This window comes from Choristoneura fumiferana, chromosome 3 (genome assembly GCF_025370935.1).
Source record: "Choristoneura fumiferana chromosome 3, NRCan_CFum_1, whole genome shotgun sequence".
Classification (NCBI taxonomy): Eukaryota; Metazoa; Arthropoda; class Insecta; order Lepidoptera; family Tortricidae; genus Choristoneura; species Choristoneura fumiferana.
The window spans coordinates 4,119,090-4,143,194 of record NC_133474.1 but is presented as its reverse complement, the minus strand read 5'-3'; the positions used below and the strand labels follow the sequence as shown (position 1 = coordinate 4,143,194).

The window sequence follows — 24,105 nt, the reverse complement described above, 5'->3', positions numbered from 1 at the left end:
CTGAAGTATTAAATAACCGCAAGTCATAAAATTCTAACGCGCTTGGAATCACAATTGCATTCACCATTTCTTATTTGCCAAGGAGTGCAAAAAGAGATTTCAGTGAATGCGATTGCGAAAATAACGGCCTTGTTTCTGCAGCGTTAAATGGCTGTTATATACGACTTAATCATACAAAATAAACTTAATAAAAAACAAACAAATGAAATCATCTTGATGAAACCTACATACACCTGTGAAGCAGTTATGTTGAAGATCTGTGGGCGCAAAGTTAGCAACCCGCACTGTGCCAGCATGAAGCTGTCACCTAAGACAGGACTTCCCAAACTGTGCGTCGCGATGCCCTGGGACATAGCTGCAGGGGCGTCGCGTGTCGATTGCTTTTTTAATCATTCAACGTGTAACATAAGTTTTGATATCGTTCTTGTTTTGTAATAAAGAAACATTGGAACATAGAATCTCCTCCTTTTTTGAAGTCGGTTAAAAATTGTCCATATAGTGTTTTTCTGATAACCTGTTACTAGGCTAGTACTAAAATTGGTAAGTATTTTTGGGGACTGGGTTGAGCGGCGGGACAGTATAAATAAATTTGGGAAGCCCTAGTAATGACTGTATGCTCTGTGCGTGTGTACCTTTACTTACAAAATGTATTTAATTTTTTTCATATAAATTTTACGAGTCAGTTTTGTGACGCCCATACCGAATGTGAGAAAAACGTCATAAAACTGTCATTTTTCATTGGGGCATTTTTTTAAACCATCGGAATCAATTGTGCTTTTGATTCTGAGTAGAAAAACCGTTTTTTTTCCAAAACTGAAAAAAGAAAAGAATGGGTACACTTTTTTTGTTAAAATGCCCATAAGAATGACTTCGTCCGCTCAATCCGTTACCTCCTTTTCCACTCATTACCCTTTTCTAGTGGAAGGCAGGCAGGCTCTTGGCCTGTGCCTAGCAGTAGGAGGTACTCTTATAAACGCGAGAGATGAGATAACGATACTATAGCTGACAGCACTCACCCGCCGCCAACAGTAATCATCTTGCTGTCCCCAGCCATGAAGAGCGAGAAGGCATGCGGCGACCGCGTATCGCCCTCCCCCTTATCCTCGAGCGTGCCCACCCACGGATACTTCGCCCGAACAGGATGCAAGCTGTAAAACTTTAGCTTTAAGTAATGACTAACCCTCCGCCGATGGTTATCATTTTGGAGTCCGCTGCCATGAAGAGTTCTGAGCCGTGGGATATTCGCTGCTCTTCTGGCTTGTCACCGGCGGCGGCCGCTACGCCGACCCACGGGTACTTTGCGCGCTCCGGGTAAAGGCTGCAAGCGAATGAGATGGGTTGGATGCCAAGCGGTTCAGGGACAGGGTTTTATTCCAGGAGGATGGACTCGTGTGACAGTAAACGTGTGATGCTAAAATAAGCCTGTGCCCGTTTTTTATAAGGATTGGTAGAAACAAATTAAGAAATTAGTAGCTCATTTTACGTGTACTGAGAATGTCTTGTCGACAAAAAAAAAAAGATTTTTTAGTTGTTTTTAACACGCCAATCAAAATAGAATAAACTTGGTTGCAAAAAAATATATACAGCTAAAACTACGACATGACAAATGACATTTCAAATAAAACTGCAAAAATATCAGAATAATGTACACGTAAAAAACTCATTGTTTTTAAACTTATTTAGTAAGGGCAACATCCATGCAACTATATAATTTAACGTACTCGTAAGTTCGACCATCTAAATAAATTCGTGTACAAAATTCCATTCAGCTAACAAATCAATCAAAACACTACGTGTACTAAAGTTTAACGCTACTTTGTCTACGGTAGGACTTATATCTAATGGCATGCATGCAAGCGTGTGGGTGAAGTAGGAAAATGTGCGAAAAGTGCGATTGGTGATTGGCAGCGTTTACCCGAAGTACCCAACATAAAATTATAAGTCTCAGTCAGAGACATACAGTCATCCAGTTTTAACGAAACTCCAAAAATATTAACCATCATAAAAAATGATTTTTTTTTTATTATTGAACAATTTGTTCTCCTTTGTAGTTGTTCTCTTATAGTCACTTGTATAAGTGAACCAAACCTTTATAGGTCACAGTAGAACATACATCTCTTTCCAACCGGACCGGGCAGAAAGAGACAGATGCAAACCATATTCAAAACGTAAGTTTAATTAGAGATCACATCGGAATCCTTTTCACGTCTGTTAGTTGTAATTATAACAAAACCACATTAACTAAACCCAGACACAATTATCAAACCAAACACCATTAACACGAAAAGGAAGGTTTTTTATAGTTAGTTATAGTTCATAGCATAGAGAAGGTACGGTAGAGTTAAGATTAGTAGGTGCAAAGCAGCTACTATTATTTTTTACTTTAATTCTAGCTAGAAGAATAATTATTCTACTGTAAGCGTAAAGTTTTATCCATTACAAGAGAATAGTAAATATAGAGGTAAATGTACCACTTCAAATTGATAGCGTCCAGTTAATTCTAAATACATTACTCGCTCATTAGAAAGAATGGATATAAACTTATGCATACTATATCACTAGCTACAAGTGCTCGTAAAGTGATCTTCAAAGGATCAATATAATTTTAGCGATTTACGAACTAAACTTTTTTTTTCAGAGGATTGCTTTAAAAGATCGCTTTACAAACACACTGTGACAAATACAAAGTTATTATTGTTAAACTAAAACACACCAGTTAGACTTAGTTAGATTAAGCAAACTTTCTGTTGAACAGTGTTCTAAAATTTTGTGCGTCTTATTTACAGTACGATTACTTGGACTTAACACTTGACAGACGGGCGTGCCTTCAGTCAATTTTCAACTTTGAGGTCATACAAATAAAATAGTTTTTAATCTGTAAACGTGGGTAGCGGTATACTAAAAATAGCTTTATTTGTATGACGTCAAAGTTGAAAATTGACTGAAGGCACGCCCATCTGTCAAGTGTTAACTCGAATTAATCAAACTGTAAAAGTATGCATTATACATATAACACACGATGCTTTGAGAAACATCGTGTGTTTTGTATAATGCATTATTGGTGAGCCAAGGCCTAGATTTTGGCTTTCTGTTGCCAAAATTAAGTTCCCAAAATATAATGGAAAAGTTAAATCTATTTTAACATTTCTCAAAAAAATTACAATACTTTTATTAGACGTAATACCTATTTAGCACAAAATTTAAGAAAACCATCAAATTACTAGTAAAAAAGTCAATATCATGCTACAATCTAGCTTCATACAAAACACTCAAACCTTTAACTCAGTCAATTACAATTTCAAACAGTTTTAGACCCTAAACTGAACGTCAGCGGACAGCGGCGCTACGAGCGTTTTTTTGTATTCATTGCGCGTACTGCCAGATGACCACTGAGCTCGCAGCTCCGCTACCCGCCCCGCTGGCGTCCAGTCCGCGGCCTCACACCGTGCATCGGCTTAATCGTCGTAGAATAAGGTTGGTACCTGAAGAGGAAGGTCTCGCCGGTGCCGAAGTAGGCCTGTCTGTTTCCGCGCTCGTCTTTCTGATTCCGCTCGAACCACCGCGTCGAACAGTATGCGCCGAACACCTGCAATTTTAGACAGACAAGTTTTAAATACTGATAATAGGCTATAGCAGGTATCACCGATTAGTTTATTCGGGGGTCCGGTTTTTAAAGTAAAAATACCATCGCGGCCCGTTTCTTAAATAAGCAAATGCCTTCGAGTTTATTAAATAAGCAAATGTTATTTAAAAAAGTAACAAGGATTTTTTAACATATCAATGTGAATTATTAAATAATTACTCAATAATACAAGTTACTGTTTACTTAAGGTCCGCGCAAAATAGGCTGGCGGTCCGGATTCGGACCGCGATCCGCCATTTGGTGACCCCTGGGCTATAGTGTCCTAAAAAAAATTTAATAAATCCGACAGTGGGATTATCAGAAAATATTGGAGTCGTTATTTTCTCTTGGCAATTAAGCAAAAAATGATGAAGGCATAGCACTAAAGACCCGTGTGACGCCATTTAAGCCCAACACACTCAGAAGACGGGCGCGGGCCGTGCGCGGGCCCGCGCCCGTCGTCCGTCGTCACAAACAGAGCGCAGTGCTACCAACTCAAAAATATTTATCCCTAAAGCTTAAGTTAAGAACCCTTCTGGGGACAAGGTCATTAAATTGGCAACACTGATAGCCGCTGCGGGTCCGACCCGCTCTCTGTGTGAATACAACGAACCGCGCGGCTCACGCGGCGGATACGACCCGACCCGCGCACGCTTTGTGTGTTGCGCTTTAAAAAAAAACGATAGAGTAACAAAATAATAGGTAGGTACCTAATGAACTTTTGGAAAACACCACAAAATGTAACTACCCACCCAAAAATTAGGCACACAACACAGAGCGTCGGTAGGCCCCTCACAAGAAAAATGAGGTAAAGTTTGCAGGGTGGTACTACGAAATTCAAAAATCTAAGTAGGTATCGTATCGTTCCTCTCACTCTCGTATTAAATAATATAAGCGTCAGTGGGACGGCAAAATACGAAGTCCGAATTTTGCACACGATACGATACGAACTTCGATTTTCGAATTTCGTAGTAGCCCCGCTGGACTGACAGGAGCCCGCTTGGCGGTCGGCACAGGACAATGTTGCGTTCTTTAGCGCAGACCTAAGTCAGTGGAAGTCTTTCGCCTAACGATGTACCTACAGTAACAAGGGAGTCTCACCTCGTTGTTGCAAGTCTTTATCATGAGCAGCGTGGGCTCGTGGTGCTCGACGCGCACGTAGAAGGTGGTCAGCGAGCAGCCGTGCTCCTCCGTCGTGTACAGCAGCACCGGCTGGTACATCGTGATGCGGACCGGCAGCCACGACCACAGCGTGAACAGCTGGAATACAGACCACGGTTGGAGCGAGACACAGACCTAGCGAATCATGTTCTTCTGTCGTATTCTGTCGGGCAAGTTCGTTTTCTTCTTGCTTTCTCAACTAGCTTACCGACGTTTGCTGAAGCTGATTGAGAGAGCAAGACAAATACCAACTTATCCGACAAAAGACGATGGAATAACATTATTCACTGCAACTGTAAAGAGCGACTAGGTACGCGATCCGCGAAATAATTGTTCTGGTTATTTTTTTTGTAAATCTCGTCATAGAGGTGACAGACGCACAAGAAATTTTGCCATATTTTAATCAATTAGCTTCCCTCGTAACGATAAATATCTATACAACGATCGCGTTATATATACGTATCCACGATTGACGATTGGCAATTTTTGAAGTCTTAGTGTGTCGAAGGCACAACCTTTTTTATGTGAATTTATGTTTTTATACTTTTTTTATCAATTTTGAATAATTTTGTATGTTCTATTTGGCAGTCTCATTAAAGATACGTACCAGATAACACGTGTTTTAAATTAAGTAGACTCGCAGACCCTTAAGGCCCAGTTTTAGCCCTTAAGGCACCAGACCGTAACACTTAGGGTACCTACGTATATAAATTTACGACCTTGACTGTACGCAAGAGTTTGCTTATCGAAGTGATCCAAACAAGAAATTAATGTTAATAATGAAGTCCCGTGCATAGTAATTATAATAAATGTAAGCAAATCTTCTAACTAAATTTTTAATTATTTGGGACGGTCCAATTGTTACGAAATTTGGTAAAATATGAAACAAAATAAAAACAAAATAAATGTAATTTTTACCTAGAACGTATAACGCACGAACGTATTACGTATAACGCCCTGACTCCGAGCGTTGTGGGACTAAATTTCCGGCGCATCTAGCGATTTCGCTTGCACTATGTAAATTGTGGATTTATATATATATAATTTTCAAAAAAATTATAGATATTGTTTATAGAACAATTATTTCGTGAAATCGGTAACAGGACAGTTATTAAATGAATGAAAAACACACAAATTAAATTAAGTACCTAGAGTTCAATCGAACGTCTAATGATATCGAGCTCTCGCTAAACTATTGTGAACCATGCCCACTAATTGGTGCTTATTTCGAGTAAATAGACTTTCTACTCTACACTGAAACTTTTTACCATTGTGTCGTGCCAATTTCTTTACTTGTTACCTCTCTCCTATTTTTTTAAGCTTGCTCAAGGCTAACACATTGAAATTTTACTAATAAACAAACATTTATTAGTAAATTTTCTTCATATAATTTCCTGTTATTTGGATGCTGTTTTGCAATACTGAGTCAACCCACTGTCATTTTGCAATACAATGTCAACTGTATAAATCCTTTTCTAAGGGTTGATAATGTATTGCAGAATTAATCAGGATTAACACACTATTGCTAAACAGCATCCATTTAGGCTTTTTACTCGACAACGGCAAAACCAAAAAGAGGAGTTATGATTTTAGCAGTCCATACATGTATTTTAGATAGAAAATAAAGACTATTCTAAGCCTAATCATGGCTTTAATGATGCATTAAGTCTTAATACTCAATTAGATCATGGCGTATTTTCTTCCATTATATGGACTATCTCAGAAGAAAATTTTTAAAGAGGCATTTATCTTTAAATATGGTTTAACATTATCCTGCCTTCTTATATTCAAAATCTACAAAATTTCAAAAATATATGTAAAACATTCACTGACATATAGTTAGTTGTGTCGTATTAGTACATCTACAGGTGCTGAGTGCAATAGTGCACATTCGAACACAATATTGATATCGAACATAATTTAACCAGAGATCAGCTTTCCATACTAACTATACTAACAGCCGAGCTCTGATCAAAAATAACATGTAAAACCATTCCACTTGTCAAATTAAAAAAAAACAACCTGTAGTTCAACAATGTGGTATGATTATTATAAACTACATATAAAACAATCATATAACAATGCATGCAACATAACACATATGACATATACAATGGACGAAACATTAATAAAAAACTAAGTTAGCTAAACTAAAATAAAAACTGCAAATGTACAATAAATTCTACGGATGAAAATACTGATTAAATTCTACATGCCTTTATCCCGTTTATAATACACCCCGAGTCAACATTACAGCACTCTCCGGATACCCAGCTCTATTAAAAACTTAAAATGGTGACACTTAAAAAATATATCCTATAAACCCGTATAATTAATTTAAAAAATCCTTCTGCCTTGGAATGCCTACTGGTACAGTGTTACATTTAGATCACTGTGTTACTTAAGTATATCCTTTACTTTTTAAACTCAAAAGCTTGCGTCTTACAACCAGCTTATGCATTCAAGAAATAACGGTTCCATACGAAGTTCAGACACTTTCGGTATAAAATTGTTTTACGCGAATAAGCAAGCGTTTTGGCACACATGTAGATAATAATGTTTTGGCATCGGGTGAATTCGGCAACTCCGACAACTCACTTAGTGTTAATCAAATACAGTGTTGGTAATTAACGTGTTCGTGCCAATTAGCATGAAGCTTAGTGAATGTCAAATGTCATAGTGAAGATGTCATAATAAAGCACACAACACATTAATAATAAACTGTTGGCAGTGGAAACACAACAAAGTTACTTTTTTTAATATTTCTAATATGGCAGCATTGCCTTCTGGCCCCTCCCTTTCTCCCTTCTAAGCTCCCTTGTTTTCATGCCAACTACTACAGCCACAAAAGACTGACTGCAACATAAACTACATTATTTTACCTTGATCCTCCGCCACAAATCGTGCACCAGGTACCGCTGCGCGACAAATATAAGCTAACATGCAGAACCCTTCGTCCTCTTGCACATCAAACAATACAATGTCACATAGACCCAACTGCACCAAGACAAGGAGGGTGGGTTCCGTGTATTAGCATATTTGTGTTGAACTGACATAACTGTGGTGCACGATTTGCAGCGGAGAAGCAGCATAGGTAAAGCAGTGTAGTTCAACAAAGTAACGCTTGAATCAATCTAATAAATCGATAACATAACACGATAATTGACTGAAACTTCTTGAGCAGTCGTGGATTCAGAGTTCACCCGACACCAAAACATTATTCACGACATATGTATCGATTGCGTAACAACTGTCACCTCGTCTTTACACCTCCAGTATTACAAAGAACATAAGGTTATTTACTTGTATTGCAAATGTTAGAGGTGCTACCGAATTTTTGTTCCCATTGCAACATCTACTTATGCCACCGCTAACTACGCCCGTATGATGTTTGACCGCAAACCTTCGGTCTTAGCTCTGAAGAGTGCTGTTTCTGATCCTTGAACACCGCGTTAGGGAATGGGAACCACGTGGCCAAGTGGGAGGAGCGTGGACTCTGCGGAAGATTTGTCAACATTTTCTTATACCTTGGTTTCGGGAGTTGGTTCGGGTGGCAGTCGGAGCTACGGGCGACCAGAGCCACTTTTACGACCATAAAAACCAATGCTATGTGACAAAACAGCTATTAGTCCGCTGACCAATTGCATAGCGGCTGTGATCAATAACTACCATTGATACTTATATCATTGAGAGCCGCCGGGAATTCGTCATGTTTAGCTGTTCTTACATAGAATTAGTTTTTTGGAGTGAACAAAACCACTCCAAGGGTCAAAGTAACCCTAGTTAACTTAAAACATGTTTCTATAATTAGCTATAAAGTACCTACCTATGGCTAAATTTCAATACTGTACACACAACATGGACAAAAAAACACAATCCAAGACAGTATTAAAATAAAAAGAGCCATCATGCAAAATGGTAGCTTACTTTAGGTATATAAATAAATTCTAAGCGGAATATTATATCGACGACATGTTTGTGGCAAATCATAATAAAAAAATAGACACCTAGTGTAAAGCTGTGCATCTAAACATCGATGGTCGCTAGCTCGTATGAGGCGACACTGAGGGTGACTTAATCGTATCTTACTTCACTCTGGTCTAGTATCTGCGACTTGATAGCTTGGATAGGGTACACGCCCATCGATAGGGCGCGCGGGCCCGGAGAATGTGAGCCCTAACGGGAAAAAACTGTTAGCACTCACACAAAACAATCTTACATGCGACGTCATTATCGAGAAATCGCGTTTATTAGTCTCAAGCTCCGACTGTTGTTACTTGATTGGGCAAAGTCATTTTCGTACGCAACTCACACGCATGCCAATTAGATATCGTAATTCGAAACAAATCGATGATGATGGGATCGTATAAAAACACACACTGAAACATCGAGAAAACAAGAAAAATCCCACATTCAAAGCGAATGAAATGAATATAAAATTCGAGAATCACTATATTTTTTTATTTCGTGATTATTGCGGGGTCTGAATGATCACAGCGACGTAACACAACATGATTATCATTCACAAGTCTCGCTACACAGACTGAACATAACATAACGTTGTGGGATCGAGAAAATAAGGAGAAACTATTAGGTATTTTACAAAGTACTAGTCTATGCCAGCCGTGAGAGAATGTCTCTGTCTCTGTCGATCGTCGACTCGGGACGAATTGACACGGAAGTTAGTCGGGTTAGAATCGCAATCGAATGACTGAATGAGAAAGAAAAGCGAAAGCCACGCCTATGTCGTCGTGTACGATACCATTGTTTTGCACGCTTCCTCAGACATTCTCTGCAAATCAAGTAAAACCGGTATACATAATTATACAATACTCTGTATGCCGTGTGGTGCGTGTGTGTTAGAACATCTTTGTGTCTGTTAGAGCACTTCTACCCATTGACTTATGGATTAATTGGATTGGATTACAGCAGCGTCACATTTCCAAGACTTGGACGCTTCAAAAAGCACCTATGATGCTTAGGGTCGGAAATTTGACTATACATCACAAATAGTTACAAGATTGAGACTTAAAAAATTACAGTATTCCTTGTATAGTTTGCATGTGGTTTATAGTCGTAAATAAACATCCGTGATAGTAACTCACCTCACGTATAGTCAGGGTGTGCGACATCATCTGTATATTGACCTGCGACTGGCTGGTCGGAAGATTGTCGGACGACCGCGACCTGACCAATCGCGATCCTGTGATGACTTGCTTCGACTTGAGCGTCATCTCTGTCTTTATGAACACTCGTGATATGTACTGTGAACTGTAAAAAGGAGAAAATAATATAGGTTATAGGTTGTGATGCGAATTTAAAACTTTTGCGTCATTATCATAAACTATCGGTATATTTTAGTTTAGATGGTAAAATTTGGCGGCTAAGAGGTTAACAAACTATTGGCAAATTCTTGACGTAGGTATTAGATTGACGAGCGACGCGTTGGAAATAAGCCAAATACGAACTATATTTTATGCCTTCTTATATTTAACTAGTAGGTACTTGAGGAAAAATACAGTATGCTTTGTATAAAAAAAATATGCGTGAAACTTAACTACAGTACAAGCTTTTAAAAGTGAGCGTTAACATTCTTGTAATAGCCGAATTTATTTAAAATTAGGTATACGGATTGGATGACCATGCAAGAAAAAGTACGTATTAATCACCGGAAAAGCTTGTAAATACTAAGTTAAAAAAACTATTAAAACACCGCAATTAAAAGTATTTAACCCTTACGTCGATCAATAAGTTAGATAGGAAATCGGCTCATCAAAACTGGCAAAGATTCACCCCAGCAGCTTCTTTACCCCTATCCACCGGAAGTGTTAATGTATCGCGTGCTTTGACGCAGGCAGATCCGCGTCAAACTTAAGACATTATTGGTATTACCTAAGATATAAACAAGACTAGAATGCGGTTTTTTTACCCCTGCTTACGAGAGGTTAAATGCAGTTTTAACTGTTAACAGGTAAGTACTCACCTTAATGCTCTAATACTAAACGCGGTCCGTAGCAGCTTGGTCGGCGAGGCCGGCATGTTCCGGCAAAACTTGTCGATGGCATGGTCGACGCCGTTCTTGGTCGCCTCGGCGTACCACTCCGAATTCTGGTTGGTTGAGTGCTTGTGGAACAGGATGAGGATAGCTAGCGCTACCCTGTAGAATACCTGAAAGACAATTTGGGATGTATTAAGATAGTTTTCAAGATTGCTTGCTGTTAGATCAGTTTATATACAGCGAACATAATAGTGTAAATGAAGGAAACTTAATACCAAGATTTTGTCATTTTGTAAGAATGTTTGTTAGCCGCAGCCACCACTCAGCCGTTGCCGAGAAACAAATTAGACCGTGTGTTAGACAATACGGCTCCTTTGGTTGTAATCGAAGGGGTTAAGACTTTTGAGCATAGTGATAACTCTGCGAACGACATTCGTTTAGAGTCAAAATTTACACTCTACCTTAAATTAAACTTTAAAAAGATCACAACCCTGCCCCCTGTACCCACTCGTACTACAAAAATTGTAAGTGCTTTACAAATCGATTATATTGTTAACACTCTCTTGTAACTAATGTGGTACAGAGGGTTGATCTTACACGTGTTCAGACGAAACAGATGTTTTGTCTAACGCAATTAGGTAAATATGTATCGAAGCAATATTCCCGAGCGGCATCTGCATAACTTCAGAACTAATTTAAATTTAATCAATGGAAAGTTCTCAAAGATTACTCGAGTGTAACAATCACCAAGCGCTATTATTTAGTCTATATTGATTTACTAAATGACGGAGGGCCAACAATAGCTGGAGTTAGTTAGCGTTCCGTGAGATATATATCTCTAACGCAAGTAACTCCGTAATGTAATAACTTCACCGTTGAACTTTAACAGTATTAAACTTGCGCATAAATTAAAATGAAAATTAAATAACTAATACGGTATAAGGCTGTTAATAAATAAATAAATAAATAATGCAAATGCGGATTCCACGTCGGGCGTGGCTCGTGTAGAGTGACTTAAAAATGAACTTTCCCTTGGTATTTTTGGTATTTTTGTCTTTACATGTTTAATGGTAATTATTAATCATACTCTTTTAAGTTTTTGAGAAAGGATTGTTATTCAATGTGGAATAGACCCTTTTATAGTAAACTAGCTACTCGTCCTGGCTTCGCACGGGCGCAACTATGAAAAAAAAAAAGAAAAAAAAAGAAAGTCTGTAATCAAAGGTTCACTTTTTTCTCCCCCAGAAAGTAGATAGGTGTACCCCACGCGAAGCAGGGGCGTGTAGGTATTTATAAACTGAGGCGGCGTTAAGCGACTATGTAAAGAACTGATACTGATAAAGAACTGATTTATCCTATGTAAAAACTAAATTAAGTTAGGTACCAATTTAATGAAATTAACAACTTAATTGATGAGCTTGGTACCTGGTGGAAAAACATGAGTGACAACATTTGGCACTAGTGATAACAGCTCACCTTGATGCCTTCATGGAAGAAGCAGTCGAGCACCCTCACGAGGTGCGGGAAGGGCAGTGCCGCGAGGATCCACCACTGCCAGTCCGCGTAGATGCGCTCAGGGCCGATCGCGCCCGACAGCCGCGACAGGTGCTGCGCGGCCGACTTCTGCAACCAATGGGACACTGTACGGAAACTGAAGTCGATATGCCTTCGCAGCGAAAAAATTAACATTAGACGCTACGGCGTGGTACTGAGAAAGTAGTGCAATCTCTTTCTGTCTTACGGTAATTGCCAACACTACTTTTTTTGTCGTAATTCCAAATTAGTGAGCTCACTCATTTCGGAATTGACACATTTCGGCGCGGTCAAAATGTGGTTAAGGCGTATCTAATCTTTATCTTCGTTTACTTATCTCTTTGTGGTCGTTGGTTGAGGGTCAGTAGTAAACCTTTATGAAGACTTTCTTGGGGAAATAGAAATAGAAATAGGAATAAACTTTATTGCTATGAAATGGGAAACTAGTGTGGCGGCTTGCCTTCCACACCGCAATGCTAGCTGGAGTCAGAGTTCGTAGTTAGCAATTACAGAGCGCTGCTGTCCACTCTCGCACTTTCACATCTGGTCTCTTCGTCGTCCCTAGGACGTCTTTTTAATACCTATAACTCAGAGTTTACCCGCATAAATGACCTATAGAGCTGATCAGGCTTTCGGTCACAAGGACTGAACTTTAGCATAAAACTAAACATTGGTTTTTCTTCTGGTTTTAAAGCGAGTAATGGAAAAAAGAAATGAAATTGGTTCTTATATGCTACTGAAACAACGAATATTTTACAGGGAACAAGGCCACGTTACTGTAAAAAATAGGTCATTTGAGATTAAATCTATACTTAAATAACGTGCATGTATCGTGAGCCGACCTACATCATTTCTAAGTAAGGAACACGACAGGAAGGAAATACGAAAACAACTTAGCGCAATATTCTCTTATACGTGAGCTTTGAGAGACGCTAAAACTTCGTGCAGTAACTAATGAAACAACCGCATCTGTCTACTAACAGCTACGTACGAGAGGAGAATCTTTAGTGCACGTTTCAGTAATAAATTGCACGTGTGTTGACCAAGTGTTAAACGCTATGAGAACAGTTGGTCAATTGAATTTTGTTTCTTTCTTTTGTACAATAAAGAGTTTACATACATACATACAGTTTGTTGCTGATATGCACCGCTAGAGGCGCTACCAATTTGACCGAAATGCCTGACCTAGACGTTTCTAGTAATCAAAAATTTACTAGTGCAGTGGTTCCGAAATTCAGGGTAATAACCCGGTAAAAGGGTCAAACTATCTTTTAGGTTCTTCTCAGTGTTTATGCCTCTGTACTCGTATATTGCTTGGCGTATGATGTCCCGTCATTTCTGCCGAGTCATAGATATATTTTGAGGTCTGCCCACAGCAAATCTAATACGGTCAGTCCATCGCATAAGTGATCTTCCACGGAGATTGGTGCTCTCAAGTCTGCCAAGGACGACCAATCGCCCTACGGAGTCATCGTTTCGCATAAGACTAATCTAACTAGGCTTAGGTGTTTATGCAAGGGTGCTTTAGCCTAAAGCTCTCGTAGTCCCGGCTTGTAGATTTTAGGTTGCCTTTTTTTTTTTATTCGACTGGATGGCAAACGAGCAAGTGGGTCTCCTGATGTTAAAAGATCACCACCGCCCATAAACATCTGCAACACCAGGGGTATTGCAGATGCGTTGCCAACCTAGAGGCCTAAGATGGGATACCTCAAGTGCCAGTAATTTCACCGGCTGTCTTACTCTCCACGCCGAAACACAACAGTGCAAACACTGCTGTTTCACGGCAGGATTAGCGAGCAAGATGGTGGTAGCAATCCGGGCGGACCTAGCACAAGCAACCTACCACCTGCAAAAACCTGCCTTGCCTGCACTACTAGCAGTGAAAACAGCTTGTGACTTCAGGATTTGCACGCATTAAACGCGACCTAATTAAACGAAATATTGTACAAAACAACTGTTTGAATAAACAGTAAACAGCTCTGACGAATAATACAAGATTAGAGCACGGAGTTGAAAACAGTTAAGCAACTCTTAACAAAGAGCCTACTTCAGAAGCTTAAACTGAGTAAATAGAATTTAATTATTTATGTTAATAGTTAATCTACAGTTGAGAGCAAAAGGGATAAGCAATTAGACGTAATGATACTTTAAAAGTAGTGTAATCCGAGTAACGATTTTCTGGGGGAATGTTCGGTGGGTAACTGAGCAAGCGAACGAGATTAAAAGAAACTAAACTGATAAAGTGATAATAATACTTTTCTCTTAATACATTTTCTATACATTTTTACCACTTATTGCGTCGACATGTCCTCAACTCGCAATTGTACACTAGATGGTGCAAGTGACCCTAAAAAATATAATTATCGAGCCGATTCTCATAACACTTATATCGGACTAAGTCGGCCAAATGAATTGTCGATTAAAAAATCGGCCAAGTGCGAGCCGGACTCGCGCACGAAGGGTTTCGTACTATCCGTACCATTATCTATACAACATTAGACATTAGCAAAAAAAACACGTTTGTTGTATGGGAGCCTCCCTTAAATATTTACATATTTTATTGTTTTTTAGTATTTGTTGCTATAGCGGGAACTGAAGTACGAGTACATAATCTGTGAAAATTTCAACTGTCTAGCTATCACGGTTCATGAGATACAGCCTGGTGACAGATGAACATACAGACAGACGGACGGACGGACGGACAACGGAGTCTTAGTAATAGGGTCCCGTTTTTACCCTTTGGATACCGAACCCTAAAAACGAAATCGGTTGACACGCACAAACTACATTAATTCCTTAAATATCAGAAGGCTAAGCGCATAGTTTATGGTCAGCGAGAAATTAAAAAACCGGCCAAGAGCATGTCGGACACGCCCAAAATAGGGTTCCGTAGCCATTACGAAAAAATTAAGTAATATTTTTTAAGGATTTCGTATTTTATACGGAATCTTCCAAGTTTAGGTATATTTTATACCTTAGGCTGCTAATGCTATATAAGAGTAAAACTACTAATAATTCACAAGCAAACTTAGCCGTTATAGTTTTCCTTGAAAGTTTGATATACTTACTACCATCCTGAATATTTTCAAATTTTTCCATCCACCGGTTTAGATTTTAGAGGGGGGGGGGACGCTTGATTTTAATGACAATTTGCACTTTAAAGTAGAATATTTCGCAAAAAAAATCAATGAATCGAAATATCGCCTAAGCAAACCCCTAATGGTTTTAAAAGTCCTATCCAACGATACCCCACACTATAGGGTTGGATGAGAAAAAAAAACACTTTTTTTTATTGTACCATTTTGTCGGCATAGTTTAAAGATACATCCGTGCAAAATTACAGCTTTCTAGCATTGATAGTCGCTGAGCAAAGCCGCGGACGGACGGACAGACAGACAGACAGACATGGCGAAACTATAAGGGTTCCGTTTTTGCCATTTTGGCTCCGGAACCCTAAAAAGTTAAAAAAATTGCAGGCGCGCTAGCTCGACAATAATTTATTATTCGCCAGTTAATTTAAGCTTGTAAATAAAAAACAGTGTACTTAATTGAAAACCTTCCTCTCTTCGACGTCGTTTCAAAACCCTCTTTAACTATCCTATTATATTCTGCGACCGTTGTTGCTACATACAGCTACAAGCAAAAAAACCTTTTTCATCACTATTACATAACATGACCTAGAACGGGGTTGCATACAATCAACCCCCGGCATGGCGCTGAGTTCAACCGCATATCGATTTTTTAGTCGCGTGCCGTTCACCCCGCTCAATAATTTATCGAGTCGATAATAGGGCCGTAACCCCTGGTCCTTCGAGCCTGATACTAGCTATCGAGACAGTATTTATCATGTGTATTTCTGACATATTAACGTCTAGTTCCAGCCTTTGTTTGAGATTCTAATATATTAGCTCGGTGTGGATGACCTGAAAATGGAGTGATGCAATTCAAATGGTTGCTGCTGCACAAACAAGTTATCGTGTGTATTGTATTTTAAGTTGTACGTAACGTTTCGTTCGATTAATTAAACCATAAACTTGGGATCCTACTTAAGGGGCTACCCGAGGTTTTCATCGATTTTTGACAAGTTTTGAATCGTATCTCCTACTTTTGCACTACAGATAGAATTATAAGTCAAACGGCTATCGGTTCTCCAATCTTTTATCTCCATTTTTGTCTACCGGATTAAAAAAAAATGAATACTTACTTTTGTATCATTTTTTTAAGCATTGTCTGAAAAAACACTTATTTCGTATCTCTATTGACGTGAAAGATCTAACATATACGAAATCTACATTCGTCTTTGACGTCTCTAAAAACTGGTTTTCATTTAAAACACAAAAGTTATGGACAGAAAACCAGTTTTTTGGTCTAAAATTGTTCAACTTTGATGCCAAATATCTCGAAGACAATGAACTTTGAAGTAAATATGGGATACTATATTGCTTAAAGCCGTTGTTGTTAATATAATAAGCTACAAAAAACATTAGAAAACTAAGGAATTCAGATCGAAGGTCATTGGGGCATGGGATCCCTTTAAAAGAGAGATTTCCATATTTTATTATTTATTAGCAAATTTTCTAACGGAACCAACTTACTTGGTTTAAAGTTAAACAGAAAATCGGACGTTAAACTATGATCGAAACCAGCTGTAAGCGCGGTCCAAGGTTCAAGAATTGACTTCCCCTGGGGACTCGGGAGTTCTTGACGCCCGTCATTCCTATTTAATTAATTAGGTATTTTGTGTGTAAGGTGCGTTTCAAGGCTGTCGAAATAATGATCTAGCAGCACCTCTGACTCCGATCACAATTAAAACGTCCAGCTCCTATTCTGGTCCCGGTATACCTAGTAACATACGCAGCTAATATATGTACAAGAGTAACGCTTACGGCATGCTTTTTGGCGATTTGTAGCACCGTCTTCCAGGTCACCTCATTGAGGAGTTTCGTCTGAGTAATGAACATCTTATCCTTTGATGCCACCAAACTCGCCATGCAGTGATAGCATTCTTCCTCTGCAACAAAAATAAAACGGTTAAAAAATAGCGAAGAAATAATGGTAGCACGGCATAACCAAGACAGTCTACCGTCCTATCATTAGACTGTATGCTATTTCTACGTTTTTTGGGTTCTCCTAAGGTGTGTCATAGTGTCAGTATGGTTTCATGTATCCTTGACGCTAGACTTCACTTGGTATATTGATTCACCGAAATATTTGCGTGTACGAAAGAGATGTACTATTTCATTTCTAGCATGTGCGATGGGGATGTCAATAGCGCAACGCCAAGTGAAGTGCCACCATCACATTTTCACGCATTTTTTCAAGGACACTTACATACATACATAAATAAAATCACGCCTCTTTCCCAACGGGGTAGGCATCCTTCCACTTGCTACGATTCTGGCATACAACTCTCGCTTCCTCGCTTCAAAGACACTTAATATTTCGTATTTCTCTTATTACTAAGGATCTAGTAATTAGCACAATAGGTAACTTAATAAATAACATTTCAAACAAACACAAGATAGTACCGACTAAGAAGTAGATTTATTTACAGCAACAGTATTATCAAAACCAACAGTCGCGTACAAATATTGATGTAACCGCGAAATTGTCTATCTTAGAATAAACAGAGCGAAGTTTGTTTCAATTGAACACACCCTTATCAATCAAATAAACAAACCAAACAAAATGGAGAGCGTAAGGGAATCGTGACGTTTCTATTGTCGAAATGTTTACAAATTGGGGCATGGAGCGAAAATCGAATTGAAGTCAATAAGCTTTTGATGAGATTTGGCAGTGTCAGAACGATCGGTCTCGAACTGGAGAGAATATCTTCATGAATAAAAAGAGATTTAGGAGTCATTCCAAATAAATCGTTTGCAGTAAACAGGTTCCGCCTGTTCATGTTCATTCAGTCTCTTTCTTCGCTACACTCTTGACAGATTAATCGTGGGCATCGGTTTAAGAACAGTAGTGAATCTCCATGATGCGTTTCTTGGGAAAATAGTGTGATTGATTTCCCTTTGTCATTTACACCGCAGTGCTGGAGTCCGGAGTTCGTTGTTGGCAATTAGTGAGCGCTACTGTCCACTCTCACATTAAGGCCCTTAGTCGTATTTTATGACACCCACAGGAAGAGACGGGTCCATTCTATTCTACTAAATGCACCAGAACTTCTCAATGACATAAGTGCGTAACTTAACAAAAAAAACCTTTTAAAGTTTCGTGCTTTTTAAGCGTACTACTACGATTCCCGGGACTTAATAACGCAAAACAATTCTGTTTATGAGAACATAGCGTTCAGTAAACGCTCAACTGGGGCGCTCTTCTTTGAATGACACATGCCAGTCTGTCTGGTTACATAAATGTCTAATAAAATGCTTTATCGTTAACAAACAACTGCCCCAGAATCCGCACGAGCGTTTATCTGAGATTCGCAATCTTGATCAAACAGCAGCGAAGAAACAAATAAAAGAGATAATTTTCGTTACCGTTTTTGAATAACAAATCGGTCAGAGGCCCGCATTGTCTAACTAACGCGCTGAAGTTCGCGATCGCATTCACCATGTTTTTCTATTCTCGTCTTATACCGTGTGACAGAAAAAAGTAGTGAAAACGACTGTGATTCCAAATGTGTTAGACAATACGGTTACAGGTCTTCGTTTTCATTTGTGGATAGGCTTAGTAGTATTACAATAGACTTGTAAGGCTTTTGATGTTTACATCGTTAGTGACGCAATAGATTTTGTTTTAAAAAAGCTAAATCAAGTGCACACGTTTTGTTTAATTAAGGTTTAACGGCATAACAATCAGTGAGTATGCAACAAATTCTGCCTGTATAATATAAAACAAAATAAAGGTAACTAAAACTACATACAAACTAAAATTATAAATAAAAAAGTTGCTCAAAATCACTGCCAGGTGGTAAGGTGCCCAGAAGGCTGGCAGCATTACCACGCTGTATGGCAATGCTTAATCTTTGTGCTAAGAAAAAGCCAGCCCTCTGGTCACCCGAAGCCGTAATCAATTTGGACGACAAATTTACAAATTCTTCTTTATACTTTTTAATTCTGGTTGGCCTATCACAATCCATGACTAGGTACCTACTGAAGAGTGTTCGACTGTCTGACACGTTAATCTCGTCTCATAAAAGTTCAAAGTCCATACCTAGGCCATGTAAAACGAACAGGCGTACATATACAGTCAAAGATATCTTTATACTTTCGCACCTTGTTATTGTATGCCTTCTGACAATTTTATATAAAAGTTCAAACACGAAGTGACAGCGACAAGTGTAAACATATCTTCAACCTCGACTGTACTTCGTTCACATCACTGAACTAACACGACAAATAAGTCCTTACAAAACCACCATTCCTTTACATTTTAATCATAATAACAGAGTTTATGAAGAGGGCTAAATTTACACAAAGAAATCCCGTCGAGCGTTTCCTTGGGAATCCTGGAGCCGTCGAGTTAAGTGGGGTTTTCACGTCACCGTCAGTACCATTATAACCTAGCCCAACCGATTGAAAGGATGAGGGGAACAGTTGGCATGTAGCCCACTTTCGGCTTTCAATCAAAATCAAAACAAAGCGTCCAATTAGCTGGAGGAAGCGGATTTCGGTCACCAGTCGCCCCGAGTATACGGTGTCACGTTAGTGTCCACATTTTGAAATAGCTAGAAACATATTCTAAGATGATAACGAGATACGTATAACTTAAAAATGCTTGTTGATATTTTTAACCGACTTCAAAAAAAAGAGGAGGTTATCAATTCGGTTGTATTCTTTTTTTATGTTTGTTACCTCAGAACTCCGTCATTTATGAACCGATTTGAAAATAATTTTTTTCGTTCGTCTAGGAATGCTTTCAATTAGGTCCCATAAGCACCAAATCAGGATCTCATGATTGGGTCCTAAGGAAATCGAGGGAACTCTTCAAATATTGTAGGAACGCCTATGGTAATTTCGATATATTTAGGAATAAATAACTCGTCAATTTGCTCTTGAAAATCATCATTTGGTGAAGTGGAACTGATGATGAACACTCAATTTGACCAATGGAGCGACTACTCAATAACAGTACTTCAAGGGTTGAATTTCAATTACTTTAACGCAGTTGCTAAGCAATTTAAGCTCATCGTAATTCATATGATGAAATGGAACGGGTGCTGAAGCACCAGGACTCCTCAATAATGAACGTCTCTGCATCGGAAAAAGCAATTTTTCGTAAAAGGTGACGAGCAGTTGACATTAAACTATTGTATCTTAGATCTTTTACACTAAAAAGCGTGAAAAAAAATTATAACAAAAAATAGAACCGACTACAAAAAACCATGAAAATATTTTTCTACCAGTCTGAAGTCGGTGCGGTGAGGTAGACGATTATAGGTCCACTCCTGCTGGCTCGTGCTATGAGGCACCGACTTCAGACTGGTAGAAAAATATTTTCATGGTTTTTTGTAGTCGGTTCTATTTTTTGTTATAATTTTTTTTTATAATTATTTTACGACCGTGAAAGACGCATATGCGTACGACTTGCATAAATAAATATTTACCATTGCCTATTGAACGCAATAAAAAGATGCGATGAACATCATATTGAAACAAACTTTTTAATTTTTTTTTTACAGGCTCGCTGTATATTCGCCATCGGATCGGATACATCTTCAAAATGTTAATCTATATCGTCGGGGGGAGTATAAATCCGATGATCTACCACACGTAAATCTGCACTACTTACGTGTAAGTATATGTATAGTTTTACAAGGGATGGGTTCAACTTCATATTTGTTTTATTTCTACGAATTTGGAGTAAAGATTGGAAATTGGCTATTTATTAGATACGCGGAATTATACAATGCTAGTTACGCAGATTTGCACTATCCTCGACTATGTACCTAAACGTTTTGACTATCATAGCTTTCATGTGATGCGACTGATACCTATGGTGTAATGACGCTGTTGGAAAACCCATAAAAGGGAAGTAGGAAATGTTATCGACAAAATTATTTTCGTCATAGCTGTGTCATACATAACCACAATGTTTAGACATACTTATAGGATAAAAATAGCATAGCATAGCATTGATCTATAACAAGATACCAAATAACGTCATAATATTGTATTTTACCTTATCAATTAGATTGTTTTATCATAAACATATCATGACATATACATGCTTAATTTAATTTGTTTAAAGGTACATGTTGTTCGGTCACCCCGTCTTTAGTAGCCTGTCTACATACTCATAAACACAACGTACAGCTATCAGGACAAAGTGCTTATAGTACGCATAAAAGCTTTTAAACAAAACTAGATATATAATCGCGATATCGTGTATTACGAGTACAAACTGCAGGGTTCCAGTGGTGGGGCTAAAAGAAAGACCGCGGGAGGCAAGACGTAGAGGGCAAATTTAATTACAACGGTCGACGCTCTTCTATTATTTTTATTTTATTTTAGCTCCTAGCTAACGGAGGGGTTATTAGTTTAAAGAAGAGTTCGAGTTGGGAATTAAATGTCCGCTGAAGCCAGTGTTTTATTTCAGTGAAAGTTTCAAATCGCAATTATGTTTAATGAACTTTCACGCACTGTAATAGCTGCTTTTTTCTCTAAGTTTTTGGGCTTGTTTCACCATTCTTAGATAAATACCTAATATTTTATGTGACAGGATATCTGGATGCTTTATATTTTATTAAAAACAAAATAAACTTCTTAGACACCAGTGAGATAATTAGATCCTAGATTAAATACATATTTGTGGAGCGATGATTTTTTGCTTCCTGCATATCCTTTAAGTATGAATATACATATATATGGAAATTATACCGAATAGTTCGTGTAAACGCCAGAAAGTGCACGCACGGGACGAATTGCGACGTGCGTGAACGTAATCAGCATTTTGACGTGATTATTACCTACATTCTCAAGTGCCAACAATATAAATTTACTGGTGCCATCAAGTCTTTCCCCGTGCTATTACGTCTCGTCCCAAACGTAATTTAGCCAGGCTATCGCGTCACTTTGCTCCAGAAATATCAAAGGAACCTTTTCACATAAGCCCTTCGCCAAATAGGACAGGGAACTGCGCGATTCTCATACAAATTGACCATGATTGGGTAAATAGGATCTAATTTCCTTTGTGTCGGGTAGTTTAGAGCGCGTTTAACTCAAAGCGTTCGCGTGTTCCGGTAAATGGGTAGAGGGTCGACGTTTATGGTTTTATATCGTAGGAAATTTTATTATTTAGGATTAGGATTTTACTAAGGCTTTTGCGGGGTCAGCAACGTGTGAGTGTCTTTGGTGTTACAAACGTGCATTAGGCGGCGGTAATTGCTTACCATTACAGAAAAAGAAACGAGTCACTTCAAAATTCAATATCTCAAAAACGGCTGCACCGACCGACCGAAACATGTCTAAGAACCATCGCTAGAACACCTGCTTTCAAATAAAAAAAACGCATTCAAATCGGTTCACTCGTTTAAGAGCTACGGTGCCACAGACAGGCAGACAGACACACGCATAGCGGTCAAACTTATAATAACATCCCTCTTTTTGTGTCAGGGGTTAAAAATAGGTTCATTCGTCTAGGTCTAGGAGCTATGTTTCCATGCTACGGAAAGACACCCAGCCAGATACATACGCTGAACTTATAACACCCAACATTTTGCGTCTCAAGTTATAAAAAAATCTTACAACCCTTCAAGTCACAGGTTTTCAATGAACTTAAGCTTTAAATGAAACAGTTTTCTTCTTTAATAAAATTATTCTTAGTTCTAACTGCGAGTATCTTGTATTAAGTCGTCAAAGAAAGTAACCAGTCAGTCAGAACCCTGAATAAACTAGTGACATACTTACGCGAAGGCATCACATGAATAATCGAGCCATCCGGTCATTTTCAGAACGTTCACCTTCCACACTGAAACTTTTATGTAACCTTTCAGAGATCGTTGTACCGCATTTGCACAAAGTACCCATGGCGCTATATATAGCGGTCATTTTGTTATTACATGCGAGGAAAATGCACGAGGAAATAATGGAACTGAGGGAATACGCCGAGGATTATTATGGCTCCTGAGTTATCTGGAGTATTTAGGTATACTAAAGTTATTTCTACTGGCATGTTGATGTAAAAATTTAGAGTGACCATGCCTGGTTACTACATAATTCCAAGCCGGGCTGCTCGCCAAGTAATTAAACTAATTATCTCACAGCACAAAATATCTATATGCAATTTAGGCTAATTGATTGATAAGCATTACACTGGTAATAGTTATAAAATTTAGTTCCTGTTCGGAGAAATAATTTCGAAGTCTTTAAATTGATTAAAAAATAAAGTAAAAATGTTCACCGAACCAATTCTTCACCGTTCGTTTTTGTTTTATATGATAGGGGGATAATGAGCTAAAGAGTCACCAGTTCGTCTATTTTCCAGTGTAACTTCAGGTATTTAACTTTCTGGATGCCGAAGAGCAGCCAGCTACGACGAGGCTTACCAAGATGATGATGGGCTGATTTGGACGTGTATGCAAAGGACTGGGCTGACATTGTGCCAGGGAGTGATGGAGGCCAAGAGAGAAAACTTTTGCCCAGCAGTGAATATTAGAGTATGCCAAATAAAAAACAGTTATTTAAAGCCCGAACTGTCTATTACAGAGGAGGAAGGGTTCTGTTCCAAGAATGCAATTTGATGTATGATTTCTATGACGAATATAGCGACCAAGGAAGCCTCCCGGCGTTCAAGCATCGCTACAACAAACATGCGCGTGCGCGGACGTTTATTAATT

At 38.6% G+C, this 24,105-nt stretch overlaps 1 protein-coding gene across 6 annotated transcripts in view; it reads right to left on the bottom strand.

Moving 5' to 3' along the window:
- The window catches only part of LOC141426392 (GTPase-activating protein skywalker-like), a 78,131-nt gene that overhangs the window by 3,147 nt on the left and 50,879 nt on the right, over window positions 1-24,105 (bottom strand). The window contains exons 3-10 of one of the 6 annotated variants that reach the window (XM_074085265.1): window positions 17,201-17,325; window positions 12,258-12,404; window positions 10,767-10,951; window positions 9,889-10,054; window positions 9,546-9,575; window positions 4,724-4,882; window positions 3,483-3,586; window positions 1,181-1,318 (exon numbers count right to left, since the gene is read on the bottom strand). In XM_074085265.1, the coding sequence (XP_073941366.1) occupies window positions 1,181-1,318; window positions 3,483-3,586; window positions 4,724-4,882; window positions 9,546-9,575; window positions 9,889-10,054; window positions 10,767-10,951; window positions 12,258-12,404; window positions 17,201-17,325 (1,054 nt within the window). Of the gene's footprint in view, window positions 1-1,016; window positions 1,149-1,180; window positions 1,319-3,482; window positions 3,587-4,723; window positions 4,883-8,186; window positions 8,280-8,872; window positions 8,960-9,545; window positions 9,576-9,888; window positions 10,055-10,766; window positions 10,952-12,257; window positions 12,405-17,200; window positions 17,326-24,105 lie in introns of all 6 variants that reach the window. The other 5 variants (XM_074085263.1, XM_074085261.1, XM_074085264.1 and 2 more) reach the window with 5 other exon arrangements.